At 51.3% G+C, this 25343-nt stretch overlaps 1 protein-coding gene and 1 non-coding gene across 6 annotated transcripts in view; both read right to left on the bottom strand.

Annotated features, from left to right (window-relative positions):
* Positions 1 to 22409, bottom strand: part of POLR3E (RNA polymerase III subunit E) — a 31811-nt gene extending 9402 nt beyond the window's left edge. Inside the window, exons 1-14 of one of the 5 annotated variants that reach the window (XM_061401390.1) lie at positions 22323 to 22409; positions 15858 to 15931; positions 14727 to 14777; positions 11278 to 11355; positions 10459 to 10574; positions 9950 to 10032; positions 6827 to 6934; positions 6448 to 6497; positions 6046 to 6165; positions 4855 to 4940; positions 4546 to 4590; positions 4361 to 4452; positions 3364 to 3484; positions 427 to 508 (exon numbers count right to left, since the gene is read on the bottom strand). In XM_061401390.1, the coding sequence (XP_061257374.1) occupies positions 427 to 508; positions 3364 to 3484; positions 4361 to 4452; positions 4546 to 4590; positions 4855 to 4940; positions 6046 to 6165; positions 6448 to 6497; positions 6827 to 6934; positions 9950 to 10032; positions 10459 to 10574; positions 11278 to 11355; positions 14727 to 14777; positions 15858 to 15893 (1068 nt within the window). In that variant the 5' untranslated portion in view covers positions 15894 to 15931; positions 22323 to 22409. Of the gene's footprint in view, positions 1 to 426; positions 509 to 3363; positions 3485 to 4360; positions 4453 to 4545; positions 4591 to 4854; positions 4941 to 6045; positions 6166 to 6447; positions 6498 to 6826; positions 6935 to 9949; positions 10033 to 10458; positions 10601 to 11277; positions 11359 to 14726; positions 14778 to 15857; positions 15932 to 21441; positions 21532 to 22322 lie in introns of those variants that run through there. The other 4 variants (XM_061401391.1, XM_061401392.1, XM_061401393.1 and 1 more) reach the window with 4 other exon arrangements.
* Positions 22410 to 22638: 229 nt separating this feature from the next.
* On the bottom strand, positions 22639 to 22720 carry TRNAL-AAG (transfer RNA leucine (anticodon AAG)). The gene has a single exon. It is a non-coding gene; the product is annotated as a tRNA-Leu (tRNA).
* Positions 22721 to 25343: the final 2623 nt, after the last annotated feature.

Genomic DNA, 25343 nt, shown 5'->3' with positions numbered 1-25343 from the left:
GCCAGGGACTGTGGTGAATGGGGAGTGTCAGCCGCGTTCCAAGTGGCTGCTGTTTGGGGGTTAGTGATACCAGACTGTCCAATTATTTATGACAAAGTAGAAATCTAGCGTGAGTCTGATTGCTTTTTGTAAAAATAGACAGTAAGTCAGTATTTTAAAAATACCACTCAGGTCAAATGGCTCCCAGGTCAGAATCTACCTATGGGCTTCCAGGCTAAGAACTCAAAGGTTCTTATGAAACTGAAGACTCCAGGGTCCGAGAGGAGGGAGGAGCAAGGCAGAGTCCAGAGCCCTCTACTCCCCACTGCCCCACCGGGGCCCCACACTCCTGCCCTTTGCCCGCTGCCTGGGCAAAGGTCCAGGACTCTGTGCAGCCCCCATCCACTCCCCATGCTCTGCCAGGAAGCCAGAGAGCTGAGCACTTACCACAAAGTCTCGGCCCCTGCAGAGCACCTCGGCCGGCACACCGCTGTGAGGGCTGGAGGAGTCCTTGGGGTACAGGATGTCACTGCCAAGGGGACAGGGTGGCCGGTCAGGCCCTGTCCTCACCCCTCCTGCCTCCCACTCCCTCAAGCTCCAAGTGGAAGCCCAGGCCTCTTTCCCACGTGGGCCCCAAGGGCTCCCATCACCCGCCGTTCTCCCTGGGAGCCTGGCTCCCTGAACCCACATGGAGGAAAGCAGCAGCCTCCCCTACAAACCCGAGTTCCTCTCCCATCCCCTTCCCAACACCTCCCTCACAGGGGCCCAGCCCCAAGGCCCCTGCGTGGTCGGAGGGTCAGGGGCTCAGAGACAGACAGGCTGAGCCCAGGACTCTGGAGGACAGTGAGTCCCACACGTAAAGCAGGTGAGACACCAAGGGAGGCCGGCAACGAAGCAGCACCCAAGGCCTTACCCCTGGCCCAAAGGGGAGGAATGGGCAGTGTGAGGAGGCAGGAGGGGTCGGGGCTGGGATCAGACAGACCCCAAGCATGGGTGAGGCTGAAGCCCTTGGGGAGAATGGGACCAGCACTCGAGGCTCAGGGACCTTCAAGGGCAAATGACAGGCGCCAAAGCTTTAAAGCATTTCCACAGCAAAACCCTGAGCCCACATTCAGACGCAGACCCTGCTGCCCAGGGACACACTCCTTTGCTCCCCTTGCCCTGCCTGCCCCGTCAAGCCCACCTGGCACCCACCTACTACTTTCCTTCAAGGCTGAGCTGTGCCCACCTTCCCACGAAAGCCCTACAGGACAGGGCCCTGGCCTGGGCTGTCCATCTCTGCCACACGGAAGCAGGTGCCCACTGGTGAGTCAACGTGGTCCGTGCGCTGGACTGTAATGGTGCCCACCCCAGCCCTAGACCCCAGGCCTCGCCCCAATTTCCTAAGGACACGTCAGCTCAGGGCAGGGCCCAGAACAAGCATCCAGACACGCTGCATCAACAGGTGGGAGCGCTCCCTATCGCAGCCTCACAGGGACACAGAAGGACGGGGCGTGGAAAGACCACTACCCACAGGGCTGGCAGCAAGGCCAAAGCACCGAGCAGACGGAACACAGGAGGGCCCGCTTTCAAGTCACAGGAACGACAGGCCACGCGCAGAACGGGGCACGTGCGGCGCTGGGCTAGCGTGAGCCCCGGCTCTGTGGCTGCCTGGCTGCCCGGCGTCTGGCAAGTCTCTGTGCCTCCCGTGGGCGCGCGGCCTCCGGGCTCTGGTGGCACAGCCTCTCCTGGCTTTCATCCACCCACAGCACAAACACACAGACGAGGTCCCGTTAACAAGTGACGTGCCATCCCAAAGGCCCTCATAATCAGACGCGTGTGTCACCCAAGACAGCAGCGCAAGGCCCCACAAAGCACACCTCGCACGTCCGTCTTCCAGGGAAAGGCCGCCACCATGAGGTTCTAACATGAATACACTCTGCAGTTTTCTTGGCCAACCAACTGCAAAATGATGGACTTTTCGCAATGAACAACTTTTTAAAAAATCTAGAACAATTTACTCTTTGACAGATTGCTCACTTTGTATCACATTCCTAAACAGTGAGTATTCAATGTGTTCTACCCTATACAATTTAGAAGTAATATAATTCAAGTGTGCATTAAATGTAGTCACGGTTACCAAGGGTTGGCCATGTGCCAGCCATGATACCCAGCACCAGGGAGGAAGGGAGTCAAGACAGTCCCTGCCCCTAGAAACTGACAGTCTAGGGAGGAGGCAGAGTCTGGAGAAGGACCAAAAGGCAGCAAGCCACAAACCCAGGACCTATGCAGCCCGACAGGACACGTAAGAAATTCCCGCTTAGGCACATCTTAACGACCTGTGCAAAACCAAAACCAGAGAAAATCTTGCATGCAGCCAGAGAGAAACAAAGAAATGTATGTTAGACAGTGGAACATACATTGGATAGACAATAAAAACAATGAAGGTCAGAATACAATGAAATTTTATCAGAGTGCGGAAGGAAAATAACCAAATTAAAACTCTATACTCAGTAAAAAATATCCCTAATATTGTAAATCAGCCACGCCATGCTACGTCATGCCATGCTAAAGTCACTTCAGTCGTGTCCGACTCTGTGCGACCCCAAAGACAGCAGCCCACCAGGCTCCCCCGTCCCTGGGATTCTCCAGGCAAGTATACTGGAGTGGGTTGCCATTCCCTTCTCCAATGCATGAAAGTGAAAAGTGAAAGTGAAGTCGCTCAGTTGTGTCCTACTCCTAGGGACCCCACGGACTGCAGCCTACCAGGCTCCTCCATCCATGGGATTCTCCAGGCAAGAGTACTGGAGTGGGGTGCCAAATCAGCCATACTTCAATAAAATTAAAAACAAAAATAACCTTTAAGAACAAAGGTGAAATAGACATTTCCAAACAAAGCGGAAACAAATTTATGACCTGTAGACGCTCACGTTCGCAGAACGAAATCATCATGTTTAGGAACTCAGAGATACAGAAAGAAATGATGAGCAAAATAAATTTTTAAAGAATATTAACTGGATAACAATGTCTTTCAGGGTTTAAAACAGAATTAAAATATACAAATGTAATGACAAATGAGTTGAAAGGAAGATCAACATAAAATATCCTAAAGGTTGTTGAATTGACATGCACGAGGGTAAAAAGTAGCAACTAATATTAAACTGAGAAATCCGTAGGGTAATCACTGAAAGAGTCAAGAAAGCTAACTTCCAAGTTACTGGTGAAAACAGTAACAAGAAAAGAAGGTAAAAATGAATATAAAATGCAACGTAAGCAGGACAAACAGAAAGCACTAAGGTAGATTTAAGCCCAAAACTTAAGATTTTTTGTCAGTCAGTAAATCAGTACTTACATTCAATTTAACTGGGTTCAGCGCTCCCAACTAAGGGACTAGAAGGAACTTACCTCTTCACCACCCAGTTTCCTTGGACCAACATCGCCACCTTCTGGATGCCACGCAGAACAGCCACGGAATCGACAGAGGGGCCCAGGAGGCTCATCAAGTTGGCAAAAGGCATGACCTTCACTGAGAAGGACACAGGAGACATCAGACAAGCCAAGAGGGGCCTGGGCTCATGCAACAAGTCCAGCAGGACAGTGGTAACCTAACAGCGGCCGTCACTGGTTTCTCACTCTGGGCAGGCACCCGCCTCTCACTGAGCCCTGGAGGAGTACCCAAGGAGGAAGGCAGGAGTGCCTCATGAGGAAGACCCAGCCCAAGAAGGTTTCAAAATTCACCCATTATCACTTGGCTAGTAAGCGACAGAGCCAGGACTTGAACCCAGGCCATCGGGTCCAAAGTTCACACACCTGGTCACTGTGGCCCGCTCTCCCCACCTCCCCACCCGCAGTGAGCAGCGGCAGGGCCTGGGGAGGCCCCTGTGCTCTGCAGCAAGGCTAGCAGCCTGGACCCCTGGGAGCTCCGCTCTCCACTCCGGCCCCGCAGCCCTCGTGCTGGCATCTCAGAGGAGCCTCAGGCCTGAGACTCAGCTCTGAGGTTCTAGGCTCACATCCACTCTGATGGGTCTGGCCTCAGAGTCCTCACTGTGGAGAGCCTGGTGAGGGACCACAAAGCGGTGCAAGGGAACACACTTCACTGTGACAATGAACACAGCTCGTGCTCACACGCGAGGCTCTGCACAATCCTTTAAGAAGCCTCACCTCTGAAGCTTCACCTCAGCCCCGTAGCTACCTTAGTGCCTCTTCATAAATAAACAACAATCCCAGGAAGGCCAATGGCCTGCCCAGGCTCACAGGGACCTGTGGCCCCGCTAATGTGGCCTGTAACAGCTTCAGTGCACTTTCCAAAGGCCCTGGGCCTCGCTCCTTAAGTCTGTCCCAACTCCACTTCCCCAGGAGGTGGCAAGGCTGGGGACCCCCCAGGGCAGGGCTGCCCACTCACCATTTTTCATCAGGATCTTGATCTGATCAGCAAGGGGCAGGGTGCGCAGCTGGGCCATGGACAGGACATTGCTGGGGGCCACGGGTTTGTCTCTATTGAAAACCAACGCCAAGGGTTAGGAGGCCAGGGGCAGGTTAGTGGGTGGGAAGGGGCAGTGGGGAAAGGCGTCCGGCCCCTCTACTCACTTCTCCTCCTCCTGGCTGGGGGGCATCAGCATCATGAGGTACTCACTGTCGGGGGAGAAAACAGGTCAGCAGCTGGCAGGGCTCTGTCCTTGCCCCACCCTGGCCCCCAACCAGGTTGTACCCAAGTCAGCCCCACATAGTCCAACATGCCCTCCTGGCCCTCTCCAGAGGACGATGGACCCCTCCACATCTCCCTACTGTGTTACAGAAGGGGCCACAGTCTCAAGGCAGGACCCATGAGAGAGGGATGCTCCCAGGGCCAGTGTCAGGCTCAGCAGCCCTCCTCAGCCTTGGCCTGGCTGATCTCACCTGGGGGACTTGACAAGCTCTGTGTTCTCAACCCCGCTGGAGCCCTGGCACAGCAGGTACTGGCGCTCGTGCTCAGAGCGACTGTCCTGTGGGGGAGGAACAGGGAGTCAGAGGAACCTCAGCCAACATTCCAGGCCTCCCCCTGTAATCCGGTTCTCAGCCTTGTACCACGTGCTGCTCCAGACACCCACTGTCCGGCTCCAAGGCCGGCCACAGGACCACCCCAACTTCCTGAACAGAGAGAGCACTCAAGGCCTCTGCATGTGGCCTCAACCTCATCCCTTCCTGCCTTTATGGCTGCACAGTCCCAGCGCACCTATGCCTCAGTGCCCTGTTTGATACAGGAACACAGACAGCAATGATAAAAATAAAAACTAGCGTTCACTGAGCACTTACTATGCACGCGCCAGGCTCTGTTCCTATGGCTGCACACATACCCCAACTCATCCCATCCCCAAAATAACATGAAGTTAGGTACCATTATTCCCAGTTTATAGATAAGGAAAGTGAGGTTCAGAGAGATTAAGTAACTTGCCGAAGGTTACACACTAGGAAACAGGAGAGCTTTTGGAAGTCTGACCGACCCAAAGTCTAAGGCTCTGTCAACACAAAAATCTCTTTCAGCAAGGTTCCAGAAGTTGCTCCACCTCGACAAAAATGCTGGGGAGACAGAGCCTACGGTGTCTTTATGGGCTAATATTCAATTGCTTCCCTTACTCAATATAGTTCCAAGGACTGGGCTCTAAGTCAAGTACAGTAAAAATCACCCTTGAAGGGAAAGGTGCACAGCTAACTCAGCCATAGGACAGATGGCTGCTTCTCCACGGAGCACCTGATGGGGCATGTGGCCTTCATTCAGGGCCCACGATGCATAAAGGTATGTAACCAAACACCAGCCTCACTGAGCCCAACAAGATGCTCACACTCAACAAGAGCCCAGGGGCCACCACCGCCGCCAGTGACATGGTCACTCACTCCCCAGGGACGCACAGGCAGGAAAGCGGGAACACAGGACAAACTGCCCCCAGAACCTAACCTCTCTCCTTGTAGCACTACCAGGTGGCTACAACTCAATCTGAGAGAAAGGGGAAGTGAGACAACGAGGCCACAGCTAACACCTCCGGGCCCTGGGCTTCTCTCCCAGGAGCCCATGGAGGCCAGCGTCCGCGCCGCCCAGGGGCCTCGGCTCACCCTCAGGCCGTGGTAGTGCAGGTGGACCCAGGGCTCCTCGGCGTGCTTCTTCTGCAGGAACTCGTAGGACTGCACGCGGCGCTGGCGGGCCTGCTCCGACTCAGGCCGGGAGAACCGCACCTGGGGTGGGGCCAGGACCTCAGGCCTGGGGCCCAGGCTGTCACCCAGAGCCCACCCGGAGGCCAGAGAACCTGGCATCTGGGGCACTTCCCACTCCCAGCCACCTCATGCCCGGCAGATTAGCCCTCCAGGTAGTCCAGCAAGAAGGTTCTAAGGGATGGACTCCGTTTCAGCCCCAGAACCCATGCTCCACGCAGACCCGCCCACCCTTGCTGCCTCCAGACAGCCCAGTACAAAGCTGGCCCCACTGCCTCCCGGCGCGCTCTCAGAGCCTGGGCTCACCGTGATCTGCTTCACGTCTTCCTCTGCCTCGTCCTGGGAAGAGTCTCCCGCTGCAAAAGCAAAGGCCCTGCTCGCAGCCTCTGCCGAGGCTCTCCACCCCACCCACCGGGCAGGCCTCAAGCAGTCGTGTCTGAATTCTCCTCCTATACAGAGGTAGCTGCCTAAGTCAGTGGTTTTCAATTTCCCCAGGAGACTCTAGGAAATTCAGAGATATTTTTGGTGGTCAAAATCGTGGGGGCGGATGCTACCGGCATCAGGGGGTAGAGGCCGGGGATGCTGCTAAGGATCCTATAATCCAGCCCTTTTAGTACTTTTCCCACGACTGACCTCGCCCGCTAACACATACAGAGAGACGCAGGGCTGGGGGTCCCGAGCTTACCCTCATTGGCTGCCTCCCTCTCACGGTGCTTGGCGTCTGCCTTATCCAGGTAGGAGAAGCTGGGCCGCAGCTGCAGGATGCCATGTAAAGGTGTCAGGTGGAGCTCACCTGGCAGAGGAAGAAGGGCTTGGACCTGACGCTAGGAGCTGAGGCTGACCCACCGAGCTTGGCTCACGGGAGTCACCAAGGGCCCCAGATTCCCTGAAAGGCCTCAGCTCACTGCCCAACTGCCTCCCGCCTCTGCTGCAGCCCCCAGTCCTAGAGCCTTGGGATCATCAGGCTGACGGCCATTCGCAACCCAATCTGGCTGTGTTGGACACAGCAAGCACATAAACCAGATCGAGACGTGAACCCAGACTCTTGCTCAAAGCTGCTTTCTTAAGGCTTACCTGCAAACCCTCCTCCACCAACATTCAAGGGCCTCTCGACCCCGGCCCCCACTCCCCTCCCTGCAAATTGTTTGTTCTGGCCCCAAAGGCCACTCAGCAAACACACCCCACTCTCCCTGGCCCCCACCCAGGCCTCTGCCAGACCAACCCCACTGCCTCCCTAACCCCACATCCTCCAACCTATCTCCCTGTCAAATCCCACTCATCCTATTAAGAAGCTGGCTAGTGCAGGGATTTCCCTGGTGGCATAGTCAATAAAATTCCACCTGCCAATGCAGAGGTAACAGGTTCGCTCCCCGGTCTGGGGAGGTCCCACGTGCCGCGGAGCAACTAAGCCCGTGCGACACAATTACCGAGTCTGCGCTCTAGAGCCCGAGCTCTAGAGAAGCTACTGTAATGAGAGGTCTATGTGCTGCAACCAGAGAAAAGCCCGAGCAGCAACAAAGACCCAGCGCAGCTCACAAGTAAACAAAAGGAAAATCACCAACAACTGGCTCCTGCAAACGGGGCTGGAGAGAGGCCTGGCGGAGCCGGGTACAAGAGCGTCTACACGCCTCTGACTCAGATCCTAACTTTTCTTTGGGCCTCAGACCTGCGCACTGGTAGGCGGTGCAAAGATATTCAGTTTCAATCGAGTCAATGTAGGCTCGAATGAAATCAGACAGGCACGAGGCTCTGTGGAGGTTCTCTGCGACACCAGAGGGAGCAGAGTGCTCGAGATGAGGAGTAAATACGTGACTAGGCAGAGGAAGGAATGTGGCTTTAAAGACTTCCCTGGCAGCCCAGTGGTTAAGACTCCGTGTTCCCAAGGCAGGGGCCCTGGGTTCGATCCCTAGTAGGGGAACTAGCTCCCACAAGCTGCACTCAACTAAGACCCAGCACAGCCAAATAAATTTAAAAAAAAGGAATGTGGCTTTAAAGAATTATATCCTTGAGATATGAGTTCAAATCAGATGAGTATAGCTATTTGATATTACTTCTATTCTACCCCAGTTTATCACCTAAGTGTTCAAATTTCTTTATTGCTTTATAAACTCTAAATACTTATAGTAAGCTTGTACTTTTTAACAGCTTTACGGAGATAATTCACATAACATATAACTCACCCATTTCAAGCACACAATTCAATGTATTTTAACATATTCTCAAAACAATACATCCAGCACCACAATCAACTTTAGAACATCTCATCACCCCAAAAAGAAACCCTGTTCCCATTCCACTCTCCTCCCAGCCTCTGGGAACCAATAATCTACTGACACTTTCTGTCTCCACAGGCTTGCCTGTCCTGGACATTTCATACGCATGGAATCACGTAACGTGTGGCCCTTTGTGCCTGGCTTCTCTCATTTAGCTTAATGTTTTCAAGGCTCACGCATGTTGGAGTACATATCAGTACTTCTTTCCTTATTACGGCTCAATAATATTCAAATGTATGGCTATACCATACTTTGTAATCCATATATCAGCTTGATGGACACGTGGATCATTTCCACTTTTCTCTACCATGAATAATGCTGCTGTGAACACCTATGTACAAGTTTTTGTGTGGCGATGTTTCATTTCTCTTGCATAGATGCTTTCTAGGAATGGAATTGTTGGGTCATAAATACCTTGTATTTAAGACAAAATTCTACTCCTGCCTCAAAGGTCATGCTGTGTGTGTGTGTGTGTGTGTGTGGTGTGTGTGTGTGTGTGTGTGTGTGTGTGTGTGTGTGTGTGTGTGTGTGTGTGTGTGTGTGTGTGTGTATCTGTGTCCCAGGAGGATGACCTGGGAGCCCCACCCCATCAGGTTTTGGCAGTATCTGTAAAAGTCCTTGGAGGTGGCAAACCCCAGTCCTCTGACAGCCTGGCCTCCGTGGCTGAGAGGGCAACAGGCAGGGAGGCCAGGGGTCTCCAAACAGAGGAAACAGGCTGCAAGTGTCAGACATTTTTTATCTCTCTCTTAAGCAGCAGGAGGAAATAAACTACAAGTGTCAGATTTTTTTCCCCTTCTCTATACAAATTTAAAAGGTTTCTCTTACAATTCTGTGTTGCCATAAGGACACCTGGCTCCTCCTGAACTTAACTCTTCTCAAACCTTGAGCTAACCAATGCGTTTTCCTTATGGAAATGCTTTTCTTAAGCTATGTTAATGAACTATGCATTTACCCTAGATTCTGTCTTTCTTCAAGACGGTTCGCATTAGGACTCAGAACCGGTAAGGGTCAACAAACCAGTATGTTTTACTGATACACTGTTCTCCTAACCTATGTTAACGAACCTATATATTTACTTGGAAACCTATCTTTCTTCAAGATTCATGTCATGTTTTACGCCCGGGATGACTCACCTTGCACCCATTATCTCAAACTGCATGTTGTGGGTGAGGGGCCTGGTGCCAGGCTCTGAGTTTTGAGACATTCCCTTTCTCTAATTAGCAGCCTGTAGCCACACAACATCCGGCTGAACACTAGCAGGGGTGCACTCTTTCTGCCCCTTCTGACGTCTCTGTCAGAAGCTTTCTCTCTCTTTTATACTTTAATAAAATTTTATTACACAGAAGCTCTGAGCAATCAAGCCTGTCACTGACCCCGAATGAATTCCTCTCCTCCAGAGGCCAAGAATCCTGGCGTCTTTCACGGCTCAGCAACAACCTTTCAGAGGCAGCCTTCAGGGTGTCCTGTCCTGGCCCCAGCCCTCCCCCTGCTTCCCCCCCACCCACTCAGCCCTCGCAGCAGCCCAGAGTGGGTACCTTGCCTGTAGAGCGCAGCAGCATAACGGGACGTGTTACTGGTGGTCTGGGAAGAGCAGAACGTCTGCTTGTCCATCAGCTTCCTAGAAGCACAGGGAGAACGAGGGTCAAGGGGAAGGAAGCTCAGGCCTGGGCCTGGAGGCACAGCCCCCTGCACCCCGACATCTGAACTCCAACAGCCAGAGACCAAGGCCGCACGTGCTGCAGGAGGGGCGCTGGGATGAGGAAACTCAACTGTGGCCCAAGAGACACGCAGCAGATGGGAGCTCCCTCTCCCATCAAGGGCCCAGCTTTCCTCTCGGCCCAGTTAGAACTTGGTCAGAGGAGCCATCTCAGGAGGGAAGACGACTTCCCTGGGGACGAGCCCGTGCCAGGCCCAGTCGTGCAAAGATGAGCCACTGGTGGGGAGCCCAGCTGTGGGGCACAGGGCCTCGGTGTCGCTGAAGGCCGTGGAAGGCTCATATTTGAAGAAAGCGAAGCTCGGCACCCTCGGGGCCCAGGGCACTCACGAGGAATACGTGCTGGTCTCATCAGCGCAGGCCCCATCCACGTTCAGCGCAATCTGCTCCCCTTTGCTGCGGCAATAGTTGGGATTCAGCGTGTCGATGGCCATCTCAAGTTCTACCTGGAGGCACCAAGCACCCCCACCAGCTATGGGGACCCCGAGGCACAGCGCTCAGGGGATGCCCCAGCCCCACCACACCCACCTCCTAACCTCAGTCTCAGGACTGACACCATCCCTCCCCGAAGGCCCCTGGACTTCAGTCCACACAAAGGCTACAGACCCACATTCCAAGAGAAGGGCCTGAGTGCTTTTTTTGGAGGGGGTTCATGTAGTTTTGCTTGCCGCCACATTCCACTCCCCAAAGTCTACATTAGGTACCCACATTTAAACATCAAGAGCTTTTCTCTTTTCCTTATTTCCAACTTCCTTTCAAATGTCAGCAGAATTGGCAATGCTGGTGTAGCTTTTTACATGACAATGGGCTCAGAGCTGCAGCTGCCTGAGGACAGGCCGGTCTCCCGGTCCCTGTCACCCCAGTCCTGAGAGGCATGAGATTCCCCATCTGGGCCCTCTTCACACTGGCCCTGCCCTGTGAACTTGAGTCCACCCCGTCCCGTGTTCTAATTCAACGCAGGCCTTACTCCTGCCTGGCCCTCTGGAGCTGCCCACCCCCTTTCTTTCTGGAAGTTTCCTTCTGCAGCTCTCAAGGCCCTGCAAGTTGCTGGATTTCTTCCTTACTCTCCAATCACTCCTCTGGGCTTCTTCAGCTCCCACTCTATCACCTCTCCCATCCCTCCTCCTCCGCCCAGGACGCCAATCCCACCTTCTGCTGCTTGGGCTTGATCTTGGCTGAGAGGTGTGGAATGTCATCATACGTCATCGAGGCTGGACGCACGGGGTACTGGGGAAGGGAACGGAGCCGTCAGTCCACCCTGCCCGGCCCTGCCCAGAGCTGGGCTCTAGGGGCGCTGGCCAAGAATCAATAGCTACTCTCCACTCCCGCCCCAGACTGGAGGCCCCCACTGGTCCTGCATCCCATCTCACTGGCTCCAGCTAGCCTCCTTCCAAAGAGCCACTTTTACACATCCGAGGGACATGCCCGAGCATTAGGAACCCCAACAGGCCCCAGCACGCATGGCCCTACGGCCCCTAGGAACCCAGCATAATGCCATGGGAGTCAAGAGTAAGGGTCCAAAGTCTTAACTGCTCATTTACAGGCCACCCAGGTGGAGAAGGACAAGTAAAATGAGACCACAGGAAGCAAAAAGGGAAAACAAAAACTGCTTGCTGCAGAAGCAACTGCCACAAAGGATGCTGTGGCCTTCAAACCCTCTGCCCCTGCAGCCACTCCCCCTACAGGGCACCCTAAGGGCACTCAGGGAGGAGAAAACAGGGTACCCGACAGTTAAGGTGCAGAACAAAGGAGCAATTTCAAAGAGCCCAGGCTGTTCCCACTTCCCACACACAGAGAAGCTGTTTGTTTGCAAAAACTCCTATCTACCCTCTCCTCCCTTATCTCTCCAAAATAGTCCTGCAGGGCTGTCTGAGAGGCTCTCTCTGGGCTTTCCTCTTCAGTACTTCTGCTGAACCAAATATAATTCTCATTCAACTGTTAGGTTGTGCTTTTTTTTTTTTTTTTTTCCAGTCAACAGATCTATGGGAATCGCTATCCCATTCTCTCTCCTTCTGCTGATGGGTGGTGGTGGTGGTGAGTCAGTCGCTAAGTCATGTCCAACGACCCCATGGACGGTAGCCTGCTAGGCTCCTCTATCATGGGATTCTCCAGGCAAGAATACTGGAGTGGGTTGCCATTTCCTTCACCAGGGGATCTTCCTGACTCCGGAATCAAACCCGGGTCTCCTGTGTTGCAGGCAGATTCTTTACAGGCTGCAAGCTGATGCGTGGGCTTTTCCATAAGGTTGGAAGGGAGTCGGTCTGCCAACTGACCTGCTCAGAGAGGCCTCTCTGGGCCCCCGTGTCAGCAGGTATGAAGTTACTTTGCATCACACACGAGTGTACTACTCTCAAATCGCTTCTTTTGCTCTGAACAAAGAAGACCGTGGTAACATCCTTCCTCACAGACCCACTTTTCCTTTCTTTCTCCCGTGCTGTACGCACACCGCTGGGGGGATGGATGGATGAGTCACGGTTTGGACTCTCTCTCAAAAGACTGTGGCCAACGCTGTGAGAAGCACAACAGCCTCCAGAAGGAGCCTGGCAGAGGTGTGGCACTGCGTAAAGTAAACCCTCCTTTGGAGGCCATCTGAGATCAGTTAGCTAGATTCTAGCCCAAGGAAATGGCTGTTCCCTAAAAGCTCTCTTAAATAGCAATAGAGTGACTCCTCCCCGCTTCCTGGGCTGGAGCTCAGGTCCAGAAGCAGCCTGGAGCACAACTGGTCTGGACTGGGCCTGGAGCTGGGACAGACTTGCCCATGACAGCCCGGGAGGGCCCCTGGTCTGCGAAAATCCAGGGCAGCCCTGTGACCTCCTGACCGCTGGGAAGGGTGGTGGGGAAGGGAGCGGATCTGGAATCAGACAGTCCTCACTCTGCCACTTGCTCCTCGTGTGCTCAGACAAGCTCCTTGCCTCCCAGGACCACCAGGAACAGGGAATGAGGCAAACGGAGCCAAGGCCCAGCACGGGGCCTGGCGCCCCAGGAACTGGCACCACCACCGGGCCCATCACTCTGCAGTCAGTCGAGGAAGCAGGCGCAGAAAGCCCCGAACAACAGCCCCAGCCCCCCGGGCCCAACGCCGGGTCTCTCCCCAGCACAGTGGCACGTGCCAGGAGGGAGCTCCGCCCTGTCCCAGGCCCCCTGTGTGAGTTCCTACCCTCCCTGGGCCTTTTTCTCACATGCAGCACGTGGACAAAAATACTGGGTTGGCCAAAAAGTTCGTTTGGGTTTTTCCATAAGACTTTATGGGGAAAACCTGAACTAATTTTTTGACCAACCCAATACTTAATAATGTTATTGCTGGGAATATAAATTTCCTCAAAATATTAAACATAGCTTTCACAGGTTCCAGCAATTTCAAAACAAATGAAAACCTCTCCACACAAACACCTGGGACAGGAATGTTCATAGCAGCATTATGCATGATAGCCAAAACATGACAACAACCCAGATGCGCATCAGCTGATGCACGGAGAAATAAAACGTGGTATACATGTCCATACAATGGGGGATGTTCATCCATAAAAAGAAATGAGGTACTCATGCACATTCTAACAAGAGAGAATCTTGAAAATATCTCGCTAAACAAAGGAGCCAGGCACAAAGGTCACGTATTACATGACTCCATCTATATGAAATGTCCAGAAAAGGCAAATCTATAGACAGAAAATAGGTTAACGGTTGCCTAGGACCGGGGGGATGGGACGACAAACACTTCCTAAAATAGACTGGTGCTGGTGGTACAACTCTGTGAACAGACTAAAATTCACTGCATTTACACTTAAATGGGGGAATTCCATGGGTGTGAACCAGATCTCAAGAAAGCTGTTATTAAATTACAATAATAATAACCACTACAGGCTACTGTGGGATGAGATGAGTTTACATATGTAAAGTGCTCTGAATGATTCCTGCAGACAGTCTAGGGTTACAAGGAGGAGTGACCAGGATTAAACTATTGGCCCAGGGGCTTCCCTGGTGGTCCAGTGGTTAAGACTCTACATTTCCAGTATAGGGGGTCCAGGGTTCGATCCCTGGTCTGGGAACTAGATCCCCATTCCCCAAATAAGACCTGGCACAAGCAAATAAAAAACTACTGGCCCAGCAAAGAGGGGAGGGGTTGGCTGATGCGGCCCTGGAGCTGCCGCAGAAAGCCCCTTCCTGAGTCTCAACTATGGCAGCAGCATCATTCGTGGTGCTAATGTTATACCAGGCAGCGTTCTAAGCACTTTAATAAGGACACACTTGATTCCCATGAGGACCCTATCAGGCAGGTATTATTATTATCACCACTGTGCAATTGAAGAAACTGAGGCAGAGATTTGTTTTTAAGGAACTTGCCCAAGGACTCACAACCGAGCCTCACTACCAGCAGGCTGTCCCCAGGCCCGAGCTTCATCCAATACACTGTTCTCTTAGGGCTGTCTTAGTTTTTCCATCTTTGAAATTAGAAACTATTACTGATCCATCCACGAAAGCAAAGAGACTATCTTAGCACACCCTCTGTGCCAAGAATTCTAAGCAACTGGAGGTTCCACATTGTTCCTTGTCTATCGCTTACTGTGTCTCCCCCCCTTACCTTTATGTCTCATAATTACCTGAAACAGATAGAGCTTCTCTGCCAGACTTTTGGCCAAGTACACGTCGATCTAGGAACAAGAGAAAAAGACTTAACCAGGAGACAGAACTCAATGCCCAACCTGCCCCGGGCACATGCTTGCTCCTCAGATTTCAGGGATAGTGGCCCTGAGGCAGTCTGGGGAAAGAAGAAATAGCTCAACTGATGCTAAAAGCAAAGGGGACCACATCTCCAACCTGGGTATATCTCCCGCCCAGTTCACTATACCCCAGTGAAAATGTATTCCCTGAGGGTGCCCAGATCAGGTGCATCCTAGAGGGACCAATGAAATGCTTTTCTGACCAGCAAGGGGCAGGGGAGGGCCTCCCCCGTGCCCTCCACCTCCCGTCCTGGGCTGGCCTGTCTTAAGGTGGTCTGACTGGCCCTACTTTCTTTTCAACCCTCCTGCCCCTGCCGCACCTGGCAGTTTACCTTCCTGCTCCCTAGCTCTTCCTATGAACCATGGCCTCTCCCACCCCCAGGCCTTAAGGATGAGAGAAGGCTCATCAGGCACGGGGAGGCACACGTGGGGAAACGGCATGTGCAAAGGCCCAGTGGCTCTAGGATGCGTCTTAGTCTGGGCCGACTCTGGAACCACCCCTTCCTTACCAGTCTTACAGACCCTAAGCTTCCCACGGGAGGGAGCGCTGCCTGGCTCACTGCTGTCACAGTCCCCAGCACGTAACGGATTCAGCGAACAGCTGCTAAATGACCGAATCTGGGTAAGCCCATGCATTCAATAGTCGCTGAGTATTAGTTGCCAGGCACTGAACTTGGCTTTGCAGACACAGTGGTGAACAGAACAAAATCCCTGTCCTGAAGAGGCTTACACTCTAGCAGAAAAAGACTTATGTGTAGGGGCTGAGAAGTGCTGTGGCCAAACGCAAGGCATGGCCAAAGTAAAGGGCTAGGGAGGGCGTGCACGAGAACGTCACGTGAGGCAGGCTGGTCAGGGAATCCTCTCTGATAAGGCGATGCTGGATCAGACACCTAAAGGAAGTGAGGCGGTCAGCTAGGCAGGTACGAAGAAGAGGGTTCCAGGTAGAGAGGAAGCCATTAGGTCCTTGGCTGGCCTTTGGATGGATGGAAGGGACCCTGCCCTGGCAGTTACCTCCTGTACGACTGGGTCATCCTCTTCATTGGCCATACTAGGGGGGAGCCAGCCACGTGGTCCTCGGACTTGATCTGCAAGGACAGCAAGAGGCCTGTCAGTCATTCAACCAACACACCTGGACACCCGTTCTGTAACCAGTCCTGCTCTGGGAAGGAGAAGCCTGAGGCAATCAGAAACAGATCTTATTCCTGTATCTCTCATGGAGTCAAAAGTGGACAGCCCACATCATTTTTGCTGACATACCCCATCAATGAAAACAATACAAAGTAACAACAACAACAAAAAAGCAGGCAGAAAGCACTAAGCAGTGGGTGCAAACCGGTGGACTCAAGACATCACATGTGAATTACACCCACGGGAAAGGGTAAATGACTAGCCTCAGGGGTTTTCTGACCAACTGACAAAGAAGAATTCACCACCAGGCAAGAAGATGGTGGCTGGCTGGTCCACAGCCACAAAGAAAACCCTTGGAAAGTAATCGGGTGCTGCGGGGAACCTTTAGAGAGCCCGATGTGCAGCAGGAAGAGCAGACAGTCCCAAGGCCTGGATCCCAGGGTGACTCCGTCTCTGACAGCTGATTTCCAAACTGACTTTAAACCCAACCCCAAGTGAGATGACCTCCTTTCTGTGATTTTCTGTGTGTGTGTGTGTGTGTGTGTATGTCTAAAAATGACCCTCTTCACATACATACTCTTCTCTCACCGGTCCCCGTTTAATCACAAAGAGACTGGAACTCAGACACTGTTTTGTGTTTTACCAAAGCCAGACAGGAAGCACGAGGACCAAGAAGACATCAACACCACCCAACTTCAGGTCTCAGTTAGAGTTCGGGGAGTTCAGGGGAGGGAAGGGGAGTTTGGGCTGGGTCTTGAAGGACAGAAGGATTTGGACAAGCCAGGACAGCAGAGGGGAAGAGGGACTCCAGGCAACAGGAAGCACTTCAGGTATGTGGAGGAGAGAAGGCAGGTCTCCAAGGTGGAGGGTGAGTCCACTGTCCCTCAGTATCGGTTGGGGAAGGGGTGAGCGGTCGGGTAGGGGGAATATTGGGGGAATATCTTACAGAAGATGGCATGGCACTTGGATATAACTTAAGCATATTCTATACTTTAAATCATCTTTGTGCTTACTCACTCAGTCGTGTCCGACTCTGAGACCCCATGGACTGTAGCCCACCAGGCTCCTCTGTCTGGGGATTCTCCAGGCGAGAATATAGGACTGGGTTGCCATGCCCTCCTCCAGGGGATCTTCCCAATCCAGGGACTGAACCCAGGTCTCCTGCCTGGCCAGTGCATTCTTTATCAGCTGAGCCACCATGGAAGCTCTAAATCACCTCTCTGTTACTAATAATACCTAATACAATGTAAATGTTATGTAAAAAGTCATAAATACAATGTAAATACTATGTAAATAGTTGCCAGGGGCAAGGCAAATGTACTTTCTTTCTGAGGTTAGCTGAATACAGGAACCTGGAGGTCTGACTATAATTCACCTTCACATTCCTAAAGGAAGGATATGCTCAGTTAGAAAAGCATCTGGGCAGACTTTCCTGGTGTTCTGATGGTTAAGAAACTGCCTGCCAAGGCAGGGGACACGGGTTCCATTCCTGCTCTGGGAACTAAGGTCCCATGTGCCAAGAGGCAGCTGAGCGCGTGTGCACCACACCTACTGAGCCCGAACACCTAAACTACTGAAGCCCACATACCCGAGAGCTGGCGCTCTGCAAGAAAGGCCTCGCCCGGCACTGCAGCCAGAAAGCTGCTTCTAGTAGCCACAACTAGACAAAGCCCGCAGGCAGCAGCAAAGACCTAGGGCAGACCAAAAATAAATAAATAAGGCACCTGGACAGCCTCTGATCTCAGCCTTTCCCAGACCTCTTTCTTTGGTAAGCCCAGCTCAATTTTTGTCTAATCCACTTAACATTGGAATGGTTTAATATTTAAAAGAGCATCCATACTTTCACCACGGGATTCAATGGCATCTAGGCCCCTGTCCTAGCCACCATGCAAAGTCATCTTGTTTATTCCAGATACACATTCCAGATACACATTCCAGACACTAACAAGGCTCAGGCCGAAGCACTGGCGTCATCCTCAACGTTTCTCTTCCTCTCATCCCACACCAGCAAATCCTGTAAGCTCCACCTTCAAAGCATGCCAAGCATCTGGGCACTCCCACTGCCACCTCCAGCTCCTGCCCGCTTTAGAGCAGCAGCCTCCTAACTGGCCTCCCTGCTTCCACCTTGAACCCACTGCTAGCGATCACATTACTCCTTCCCCTTAAGTCTCCCCATATCACCAGAAATAAAAGCCAACATCACTTCCATCCCATGCGAGGCCCTAAACAACCCCTCCCCGACCCTCTTCGTTTCAGACCTTATCTTCCACAGGCCTCCCCCCTTCCCCAATCCCACCTCTGGGTCTCTGTCACTGCTCCACTGGCCCCCATAACCTCACAGCACCCTCCTTCACCTCTTTCCAGTTTTTGCTCAGACTCTACCTCGTGGCTGAGGCTTTCCCTGCCCACCCAGTTAAAACCACAATATCCCCCCAGCCAGTTCCTTCTCCACAGCACGTATCACCAACGCGACAGTTTACAGCTTCGTGTTAATCATCCATCCCCACCCCCACCGCCACGCAGTGGTAAACTAGACGGAGGCCGAGATTTTCATCTATTGTGTCCCTTGCGGTACCTGTAGAACAGCAACCTGAGGTCAAACTGCCAGCGTTCGTTGGATAATAGAGAAAGCAAGGGAATTCCAGAAAAACATCTACTACTGCTTCATTAACTACGCTAAAGCCTTTGATTTTGTGGATCGCAGCAAACTGTTTAAAATTCTTACAGATGGAAATACCAGACCACCTTACCTGTCTCCTGGGAAGCCTGTATGCAGAACAAGAAGCAACAGTTAGAACCTCACAAGGAACAACTGACTGGTTCAAAATTGGGAAAGGAGTACGTCAAGGCTGTATATTGTCACTCTATTTATTTAACTTCTATGCAGAGTCCATCATACAAAATGCCAGGCTGGATGAATCACAAGCTGGAATCAAGACTGCAGGCAGAAACAGTACAGCTTCAGATATGCAGATGATACCACTCTAATGGCGGAAAGTGAAAAGGACTAATGACCTTCTTTCTTTATGAGGGTGAAAGAGAGTAAAAAAGTTGGCTTAAAACTCAATATTCAAAAAATGATCATGCCATCTTGTCCCATCACTTTCTGGCAAATAGAAGGTGAAAAAGTGGAAGCAGTGAGATTTTCTTTTCTTGGGCTCCAAAATCTCTGAGGATGGTGACTGCAGCCATGAAATTCGAAGACCCTTGCTCCTTGGAAGGAAAGCTATCATTCCCCCACTCAAAACTCTTCAGCTGTCGCACAGGATAAAATCCAAATTCCTTTCCATGGCCCCAGGGTCCCATATGATCTTGCTGGGCCTCCAACAAGCTAAGCCCCAACCAGTCTCAGGAACTTTGCACATCATCTATTTTCCTCAGGTCTTCTCAAAAAAGGCTGGCTCCTTTTCACTAGATATCACCATCCCACCCCCTCCAGGAACAGACAAGTTTCCCTGACCATTCACCTTAAAGGTCCCCACCCCTCACCCGGTTCTCAGATCAGATCGGATCAGTCGCTCAGTCGTGTCCAACTCTTTGCGACCCCATGAATCGCAGCACGCCAGGCCTCCCTGTCCCTCACCAACTCCCGGAGTTCACTCAGACTCACACGTCCATCGAGTCAGTGATGCCATCCAGCCATCTCATCCTCTGTCGTCCCCTTCTCCTCTTGCCCCCAATCCCTCCCAGCATCAGAGTCTTTTCCAGTGAGTCAAGTCTTCACATGAGGTGGCCAAAGTACTGGAGTTTCAGCTTTAGCATCATTCCTTCCAAAGACATCCCAGGGCTGATCTCCTTCAGAATGGATTGGTTGGATCTCCTTGCAGTCCAAGGGACTCTCAAGAGTCTTCTCCAACACCACAGTTCAAAAGCATCAATTCTTTGGCGCTCAGCCTCCCTCACAGTCCAACTCTCACATCCATACATGACCACAGGAAAAACCATAGCCTTGACTAGACGGACCTTTGTTGGCAAAGTAATGTCTCTGCTTTTGAATATGCTACCTAGGTTGGTCATAACTTTCCTTCCAAGGAGTAAGCGTCTTTTAATTTCATGGCTGCGGTCACCATCTGCAGTGATTTTGGAGCCCAGAAAAATAAAGTCTGACACTATTTCCACTGTTTCCCCATCTATTTCCCATGAAGTGATGGGACCAGATGCCATGATCTTCGTTTTCTGAATGTTGAGCTTTAAGCCAACTTTTTCACTCTCCTCTTTCACCTTCATCAAGAGGCTTTTTAGTTCCTCCTCACTTTCTGCCATAAGGGTGGTGTCATCTGCATATCTGAGGTTATTGATATTTCTCCCGGCAATCTTGATTCCAGCTTGTGTTTCTTCCAAGGCTATGGTTTTTCCTGTGGTCATGTATGGGTGTGAGAGTTGGACTGTGAGGAAGGCTGAGCGCCAAAAAATTGATGCTTTTGAACTGTGGTGTTGGAGAAGACTCTTGAGAGTCCCTTGGACTGCAAGGAGATCCAACCAGTCCATTCTGAAGGAGATCAGCCCTGGGATTTCTTTGGAAGGACTGATGCTAAAGCTGAAACTCCAGTACTTTGGCCACCTCATGCGAAGAGTTGACTCACTGGAAAAGACTCTGATGCTGGGAGGGATTGGGGGCAGGAGGAGAAGGGGACGACAGAGGATGAGATGGCTGGATGGCATCACTGACTCGATGGACGTGTGAGTCTGAGTGAACTCCGGGAGTTGGTGAGGGACAGGGAGGCCTGGCGTGCTGCGATTCATGGGGTCGCAAAGAGTCGGACGCGACTGAGCGACTGATCTGATCTGAGGCCAATCAGAAAAACAGTCTCCAGCTACTGGAAGGAGAGAGACAACACAAAACTGAATTAAGGGGTAAGGGGCCCAGGGTAAACAGTCTCAAAGTCTGGATTCTTATTGGCTGTGTGTCCCTTCAACAAGGCATCTCCCCTTTTTGAGTCACTTCAGTTTCCACCTCAATGAAAGGAGAGAGGCAGCCTAGAGGCAAAAAGAATTAATTCTTAACTCATAAGCCCCTCCCTTCTCTAAGGACTTAATACATTCATCCTCATGTAATCTGTAGCTGTATAAGTAAGGATGTATTGATACCATTCCCAATTAACAAAAGAGGAGACTCAAGTTCAGAGAGTAACTTACCCAAGGTCACAGTGCCAGAGAAAGGCAGAGCTAAGCCACAAACCTGGGTCTAGCTGATGTCAAATAGCCTTATTCTCATTCTTAACGACTATGCTGCCGGATTCTTTAGTGGAAGGCAAGATGGTGTAGTGGGTAAAAGCCTGGACTCTGGAGTGAAACTGCACAGGTTCAAATCCCAGGTCTGCCGTCTGGTACCCCCTAGCCCGTCTAGCATCGTTTGATCTTCACTATTTTCACCCCAAAAATGGGTATCAACCAAAGTACCGACCAAAGAAAACTGTGAATATTAAGTAAAGTAGAAACATAATCCCTGGGAAGGTTTGTTACTTACTCGGCACAACGTTTTCTTCCAATCTAAAAGGGCAGAAGACACAGCCACGAAACAAGCGCTGCAATCTGGAGCTTCTCCGGTTTTACCCTGAATTCAGCTCTCATCACCACCCTAGGAGGTGGGGGAATCCTCTTATCCCCAATTCACAGATGAAGAAAACTGTGACAACTGCTTTAAGATCTCCTTTTTCTGCCCCCCAAGGATTCTAAAGCTAACACAACAAAACGACCTTTTTTATTTACTGGTTTACTTGACGTGCTTACTGACACCTCGACTGATCAAACCTTCAGGGCCAGCCCCATCGGCCGCACGTCGCTGGCTCCCAATTAGCACTGAAGGGTGGCTGGAATAAATGAATGGAGAATTCCAGGCCTAGCCGGACGCGAGTTGATCCGGTTCGGCGGCGAGGAGGGGGCCCCGGACACCCTCCCCCTGCCCATCGGGGCGGGCCGCCTGCCCCGCGCCACACTGTCCAATGGGTTTCGCCTGCCTCGCGGGTGGTCAGGCCCCCTTCTCACGCCCACCACACAGCCACTGCCACGAGCCGCCACGCCGGCAGGACACCGGCTGCCTTCGGACAGGTGCTCCCGCAGGAGGCCCGCCTGAGCCGGGTGGGGCAAGACGGCGGGACCCTGAGTCACCGCCGGTAGCCTCGGCCTTGGCGTCACCGACTGCCGGGCCAAGGCGAGGTCCGAGCCTGCGGCCGGCCGGGGTCTCCTGGGGCAGGCTGCCCGTCCTTCCCGCCGGAGTCCCAAGAGGCCCCCAGCCCCTCGGCACCGCGCGGCGCGGGCCTCCCGGCCTACCCAGCAGCCCCGCCCAGGCCCACCTCGTGAGTACGGCCCGGCTCCAGCCCGGGTGGGTACTGCCAAGACGGCACTCACCTCTCCGCGGCGCCCGCGTGCGGGCGGCAGCAACGGCCCAGGTACCCGCGGGCTGCAGAGGAGGCAGTGGCCAGACTCTCCTCTCAGGCAGCGGCCATGTTGCCGGTGGAGAAACTCGGGCGGACACGTGGGGGGGAGCGAGAGGGGCGGGCCCTAGCGCTTCCTTTTACCCACAATGCCCCGCCCCGGCGCGCGCGGACCCGCCCCCTCCGCCGCTCCATTCATACGGGCGGCCAGCCCTGGCCTGGCAGCAGGGGGCGCTGATGCAGTAGCAAAACAGCTGGCGAGGAGGTAGCAAGGGGCAAAAAGCTGACTCTGGCAGCGGTGGGATTCGAACCCACGCCCCCGAAGAGACTGGAGCCTTAATCCAGCGCCTTAGACCGCTCGGCCACGCTACCCAGTTGTGATTGGGGTTTTCCAGGAAGCTATTTAAAACATTTACATGCACGTACATGTCTGTTTCTTTGATATATGTTTTACTTCATCCCTATAGAACTATTTTAGAACGTGTCGGCTACTAAAAAGAAAATATTTGCTCCAATAGTTAGACCCACACTTCTTCCGAACAGATCTTAGAACGAAACGCAGTTTAACAATCTGTTTTCTGAGTAGGACGTTTAACACGTTAAGCAGGTTAACCCACACTGGAATAAATGATGGGTTTCAGCAGTAGCCCGCACCAGGGGTTCTGAAAGCCAAACCCGTGGACTGGTGTAGGCAGTTTTCTCTAAAACTATGTGTTTTAATTTTTAGTTACACATATAATATGTGAATTATTGCAAAATATGAAAACGTTGTAAAGTACTAATGTTTTTTTACCTTTGGTATCTAAGTCCCTTCCGCAGAGGTAACCATTTACAGCTTAGTATACTGTATATCCTTCTGGATCTTCTATTGTGAATTTATGTGAATATATATGGATATATTCATATGACCATATATATGCTAGATATATCCATAGAAATAGGTGTTTTGTTTTTATTGTTATGGATTTTACATAAATATAAATATTAATCATACCAGTAGTATTTATTGCAACTTTTTTCACCTATGTTTTTTTAGTATCCATATTGATATATATGTAGATATTTTAAAATATAGAAAAAATACAAAAAAATCATCCATATTCCCACTACATAATATCGTGGCATTTTACTTCCAATTCTTTTCTTATGTATATGCTTTTCATTAAAAGTGTGAATGTGATCCTTTTAAAAATCCAGTAAAAATATATAGTGTGATCTTGCTTTTTATTTACATAATCCTTACTACATTGTACCAATATTATTCTGCAACTTGCTTTTCTACTCCAATATTACACTTTTTATTTATTGTGATACATATGGATCTAATTTATTCCATGCTATGAAGATGGACATTTAAGTGGTTTATATTAAGTTGTTATATTCAAATTTCTGGTTAATATCCAGTTGGCACACACCCTGATATTTGGGCATTCCATATTCCTCTGTCTCTTCAATTCCTCCTTAATGCATATTTTTTTCTCCATCTACCTTTAAAATAAGTATTGACGTACAAAGATTTTCATTGTACTGGGAGAGTTCGTTACTTTTAAAGCAAGCTTTAATACATACAGAAGCAGCCATCTATCTTGGCCATCTATCTTGTGAGAGGATCAAAATCAAGTGAGGAATAGTCCTTGCAATCAATAGAAACCTTGACCTGCTCATGGTGTTTTAGTACCAGGAGGAACTGTATTTGTTTGTGAGTTATGTGCTGGATTTTCCAAAAGGAAATAGCCCTATGATGAAGAATAATTGCTGGAATCTCTGCCTAATTCTACTTTTCTAGTAATTGCCTGACCAGCCCAGAGGAGTGGGTCTCTGGCGGTCACCTTCCCCCACACCGTGGCCAGTGGGCTCTATGGTAAACACAGGACAGAGGTCAGACCAATCATGAGACGTGGTGAGTTCCTGATTTGTTATTTTGACTGTACTAAGTGTTGGGGTCAGTCTCTGAGACCGACTGACTGAACTGGGATTTGGGGTGGCCAGATTCTGTGAGATGGACTGGAGAAGAAGAGAAAGCCAGTGAATGGAAAAATAATGATAAAATGAAAGGAAGAGTAGAGAGTCACAGAGAAATTCTGATGGTTTTGTGACTCCCAGCTTAAGACTTTTCCAGGGCCCAGTGGCATTCACTTTCTTGCAGACATCCCTTTATCATTGTAATAAATTCCTCTTTTCTGCTAAAGCTAGGGGTATCTGTTAACTTTAACAAATGAGCCCCGCCCTGCCTAGTGTGGAAAGTGCTCAAATAGAGGTAAAGATATTTCTGCCAGAACATTCTGCAGCAATTCACGTCTGTCCCTGCCAGTATTGACTAAACAAGATGCCTAACAGGAATGCCAGCTGATCCAGGAAGGCAGAGCCCAGGGCCTCCTTTGGGCGTTTCTTGCAGACCTGCGGTGCCATCACACAGCTGTCTTGTGACTGTCAGATGTGAAACTAATAAGCAGGAGAAGCAGAATGCTGCACCGGAACTCGGACCCACTGGGTGCCAGCAACTTTATGTAAGGGGAGAGAGGAAAGGGCTAAACCCCCACTGTCCTATGGCATGTCTGCTCTGTCCCTTGGCTAATGGGGCGGATGGCCGGGACAAAGGGCAAGCACCACAGATGAAACATTGCTTCTGGCCCCCACCCCCAGTCTAGAAACTGTCAAGTAAAGGGTGTCTGTCTCTAGATCATAGCCCCTTCGGCTGGGGACAGCGGGATTGGACAAGGTGGCTTAGTCCTGGATCCCCTGCAGTCTTCACTCCCTTGCCCCTGCAAAAGGAAATTCATCCCAAACCTGGTCTGAGACCAAACCGTACAGCCTGAACCTCCTTCTGGGAGTTAACATTCCCAGTAAAATATTTAACCATTTTTCTTATGAAATTTACTAGCATTAAAATTTGTACTGGGAAACTAGTTTTCTACCCATCCACCAGTTGTTTGCCAGTCAAGAGAGTAGTGAACTTTAATGAAACATCCCTGCCCCGTCTTCCCGAATCTGACAA

The sequence above is a fragment of the Bos javanicus genome, chromosome 25 (assembly GCF_032452875.1).
Source record: "Bos javanicus breed banteng chromosome 25, ARS-OSU_banteng_1.0, whole genome shotgun sequence".
NCBI lineage: Eukaryota > Metazoa > Chordata > Mammalia > Artiodactyla > Bovidae > Bos > Bos javanicus.
The sequence above is the reverse complement of the archived record's forward strand: the minus strand, read 5'-3'. Positions and strand labels throughout refer to the sequence as shown.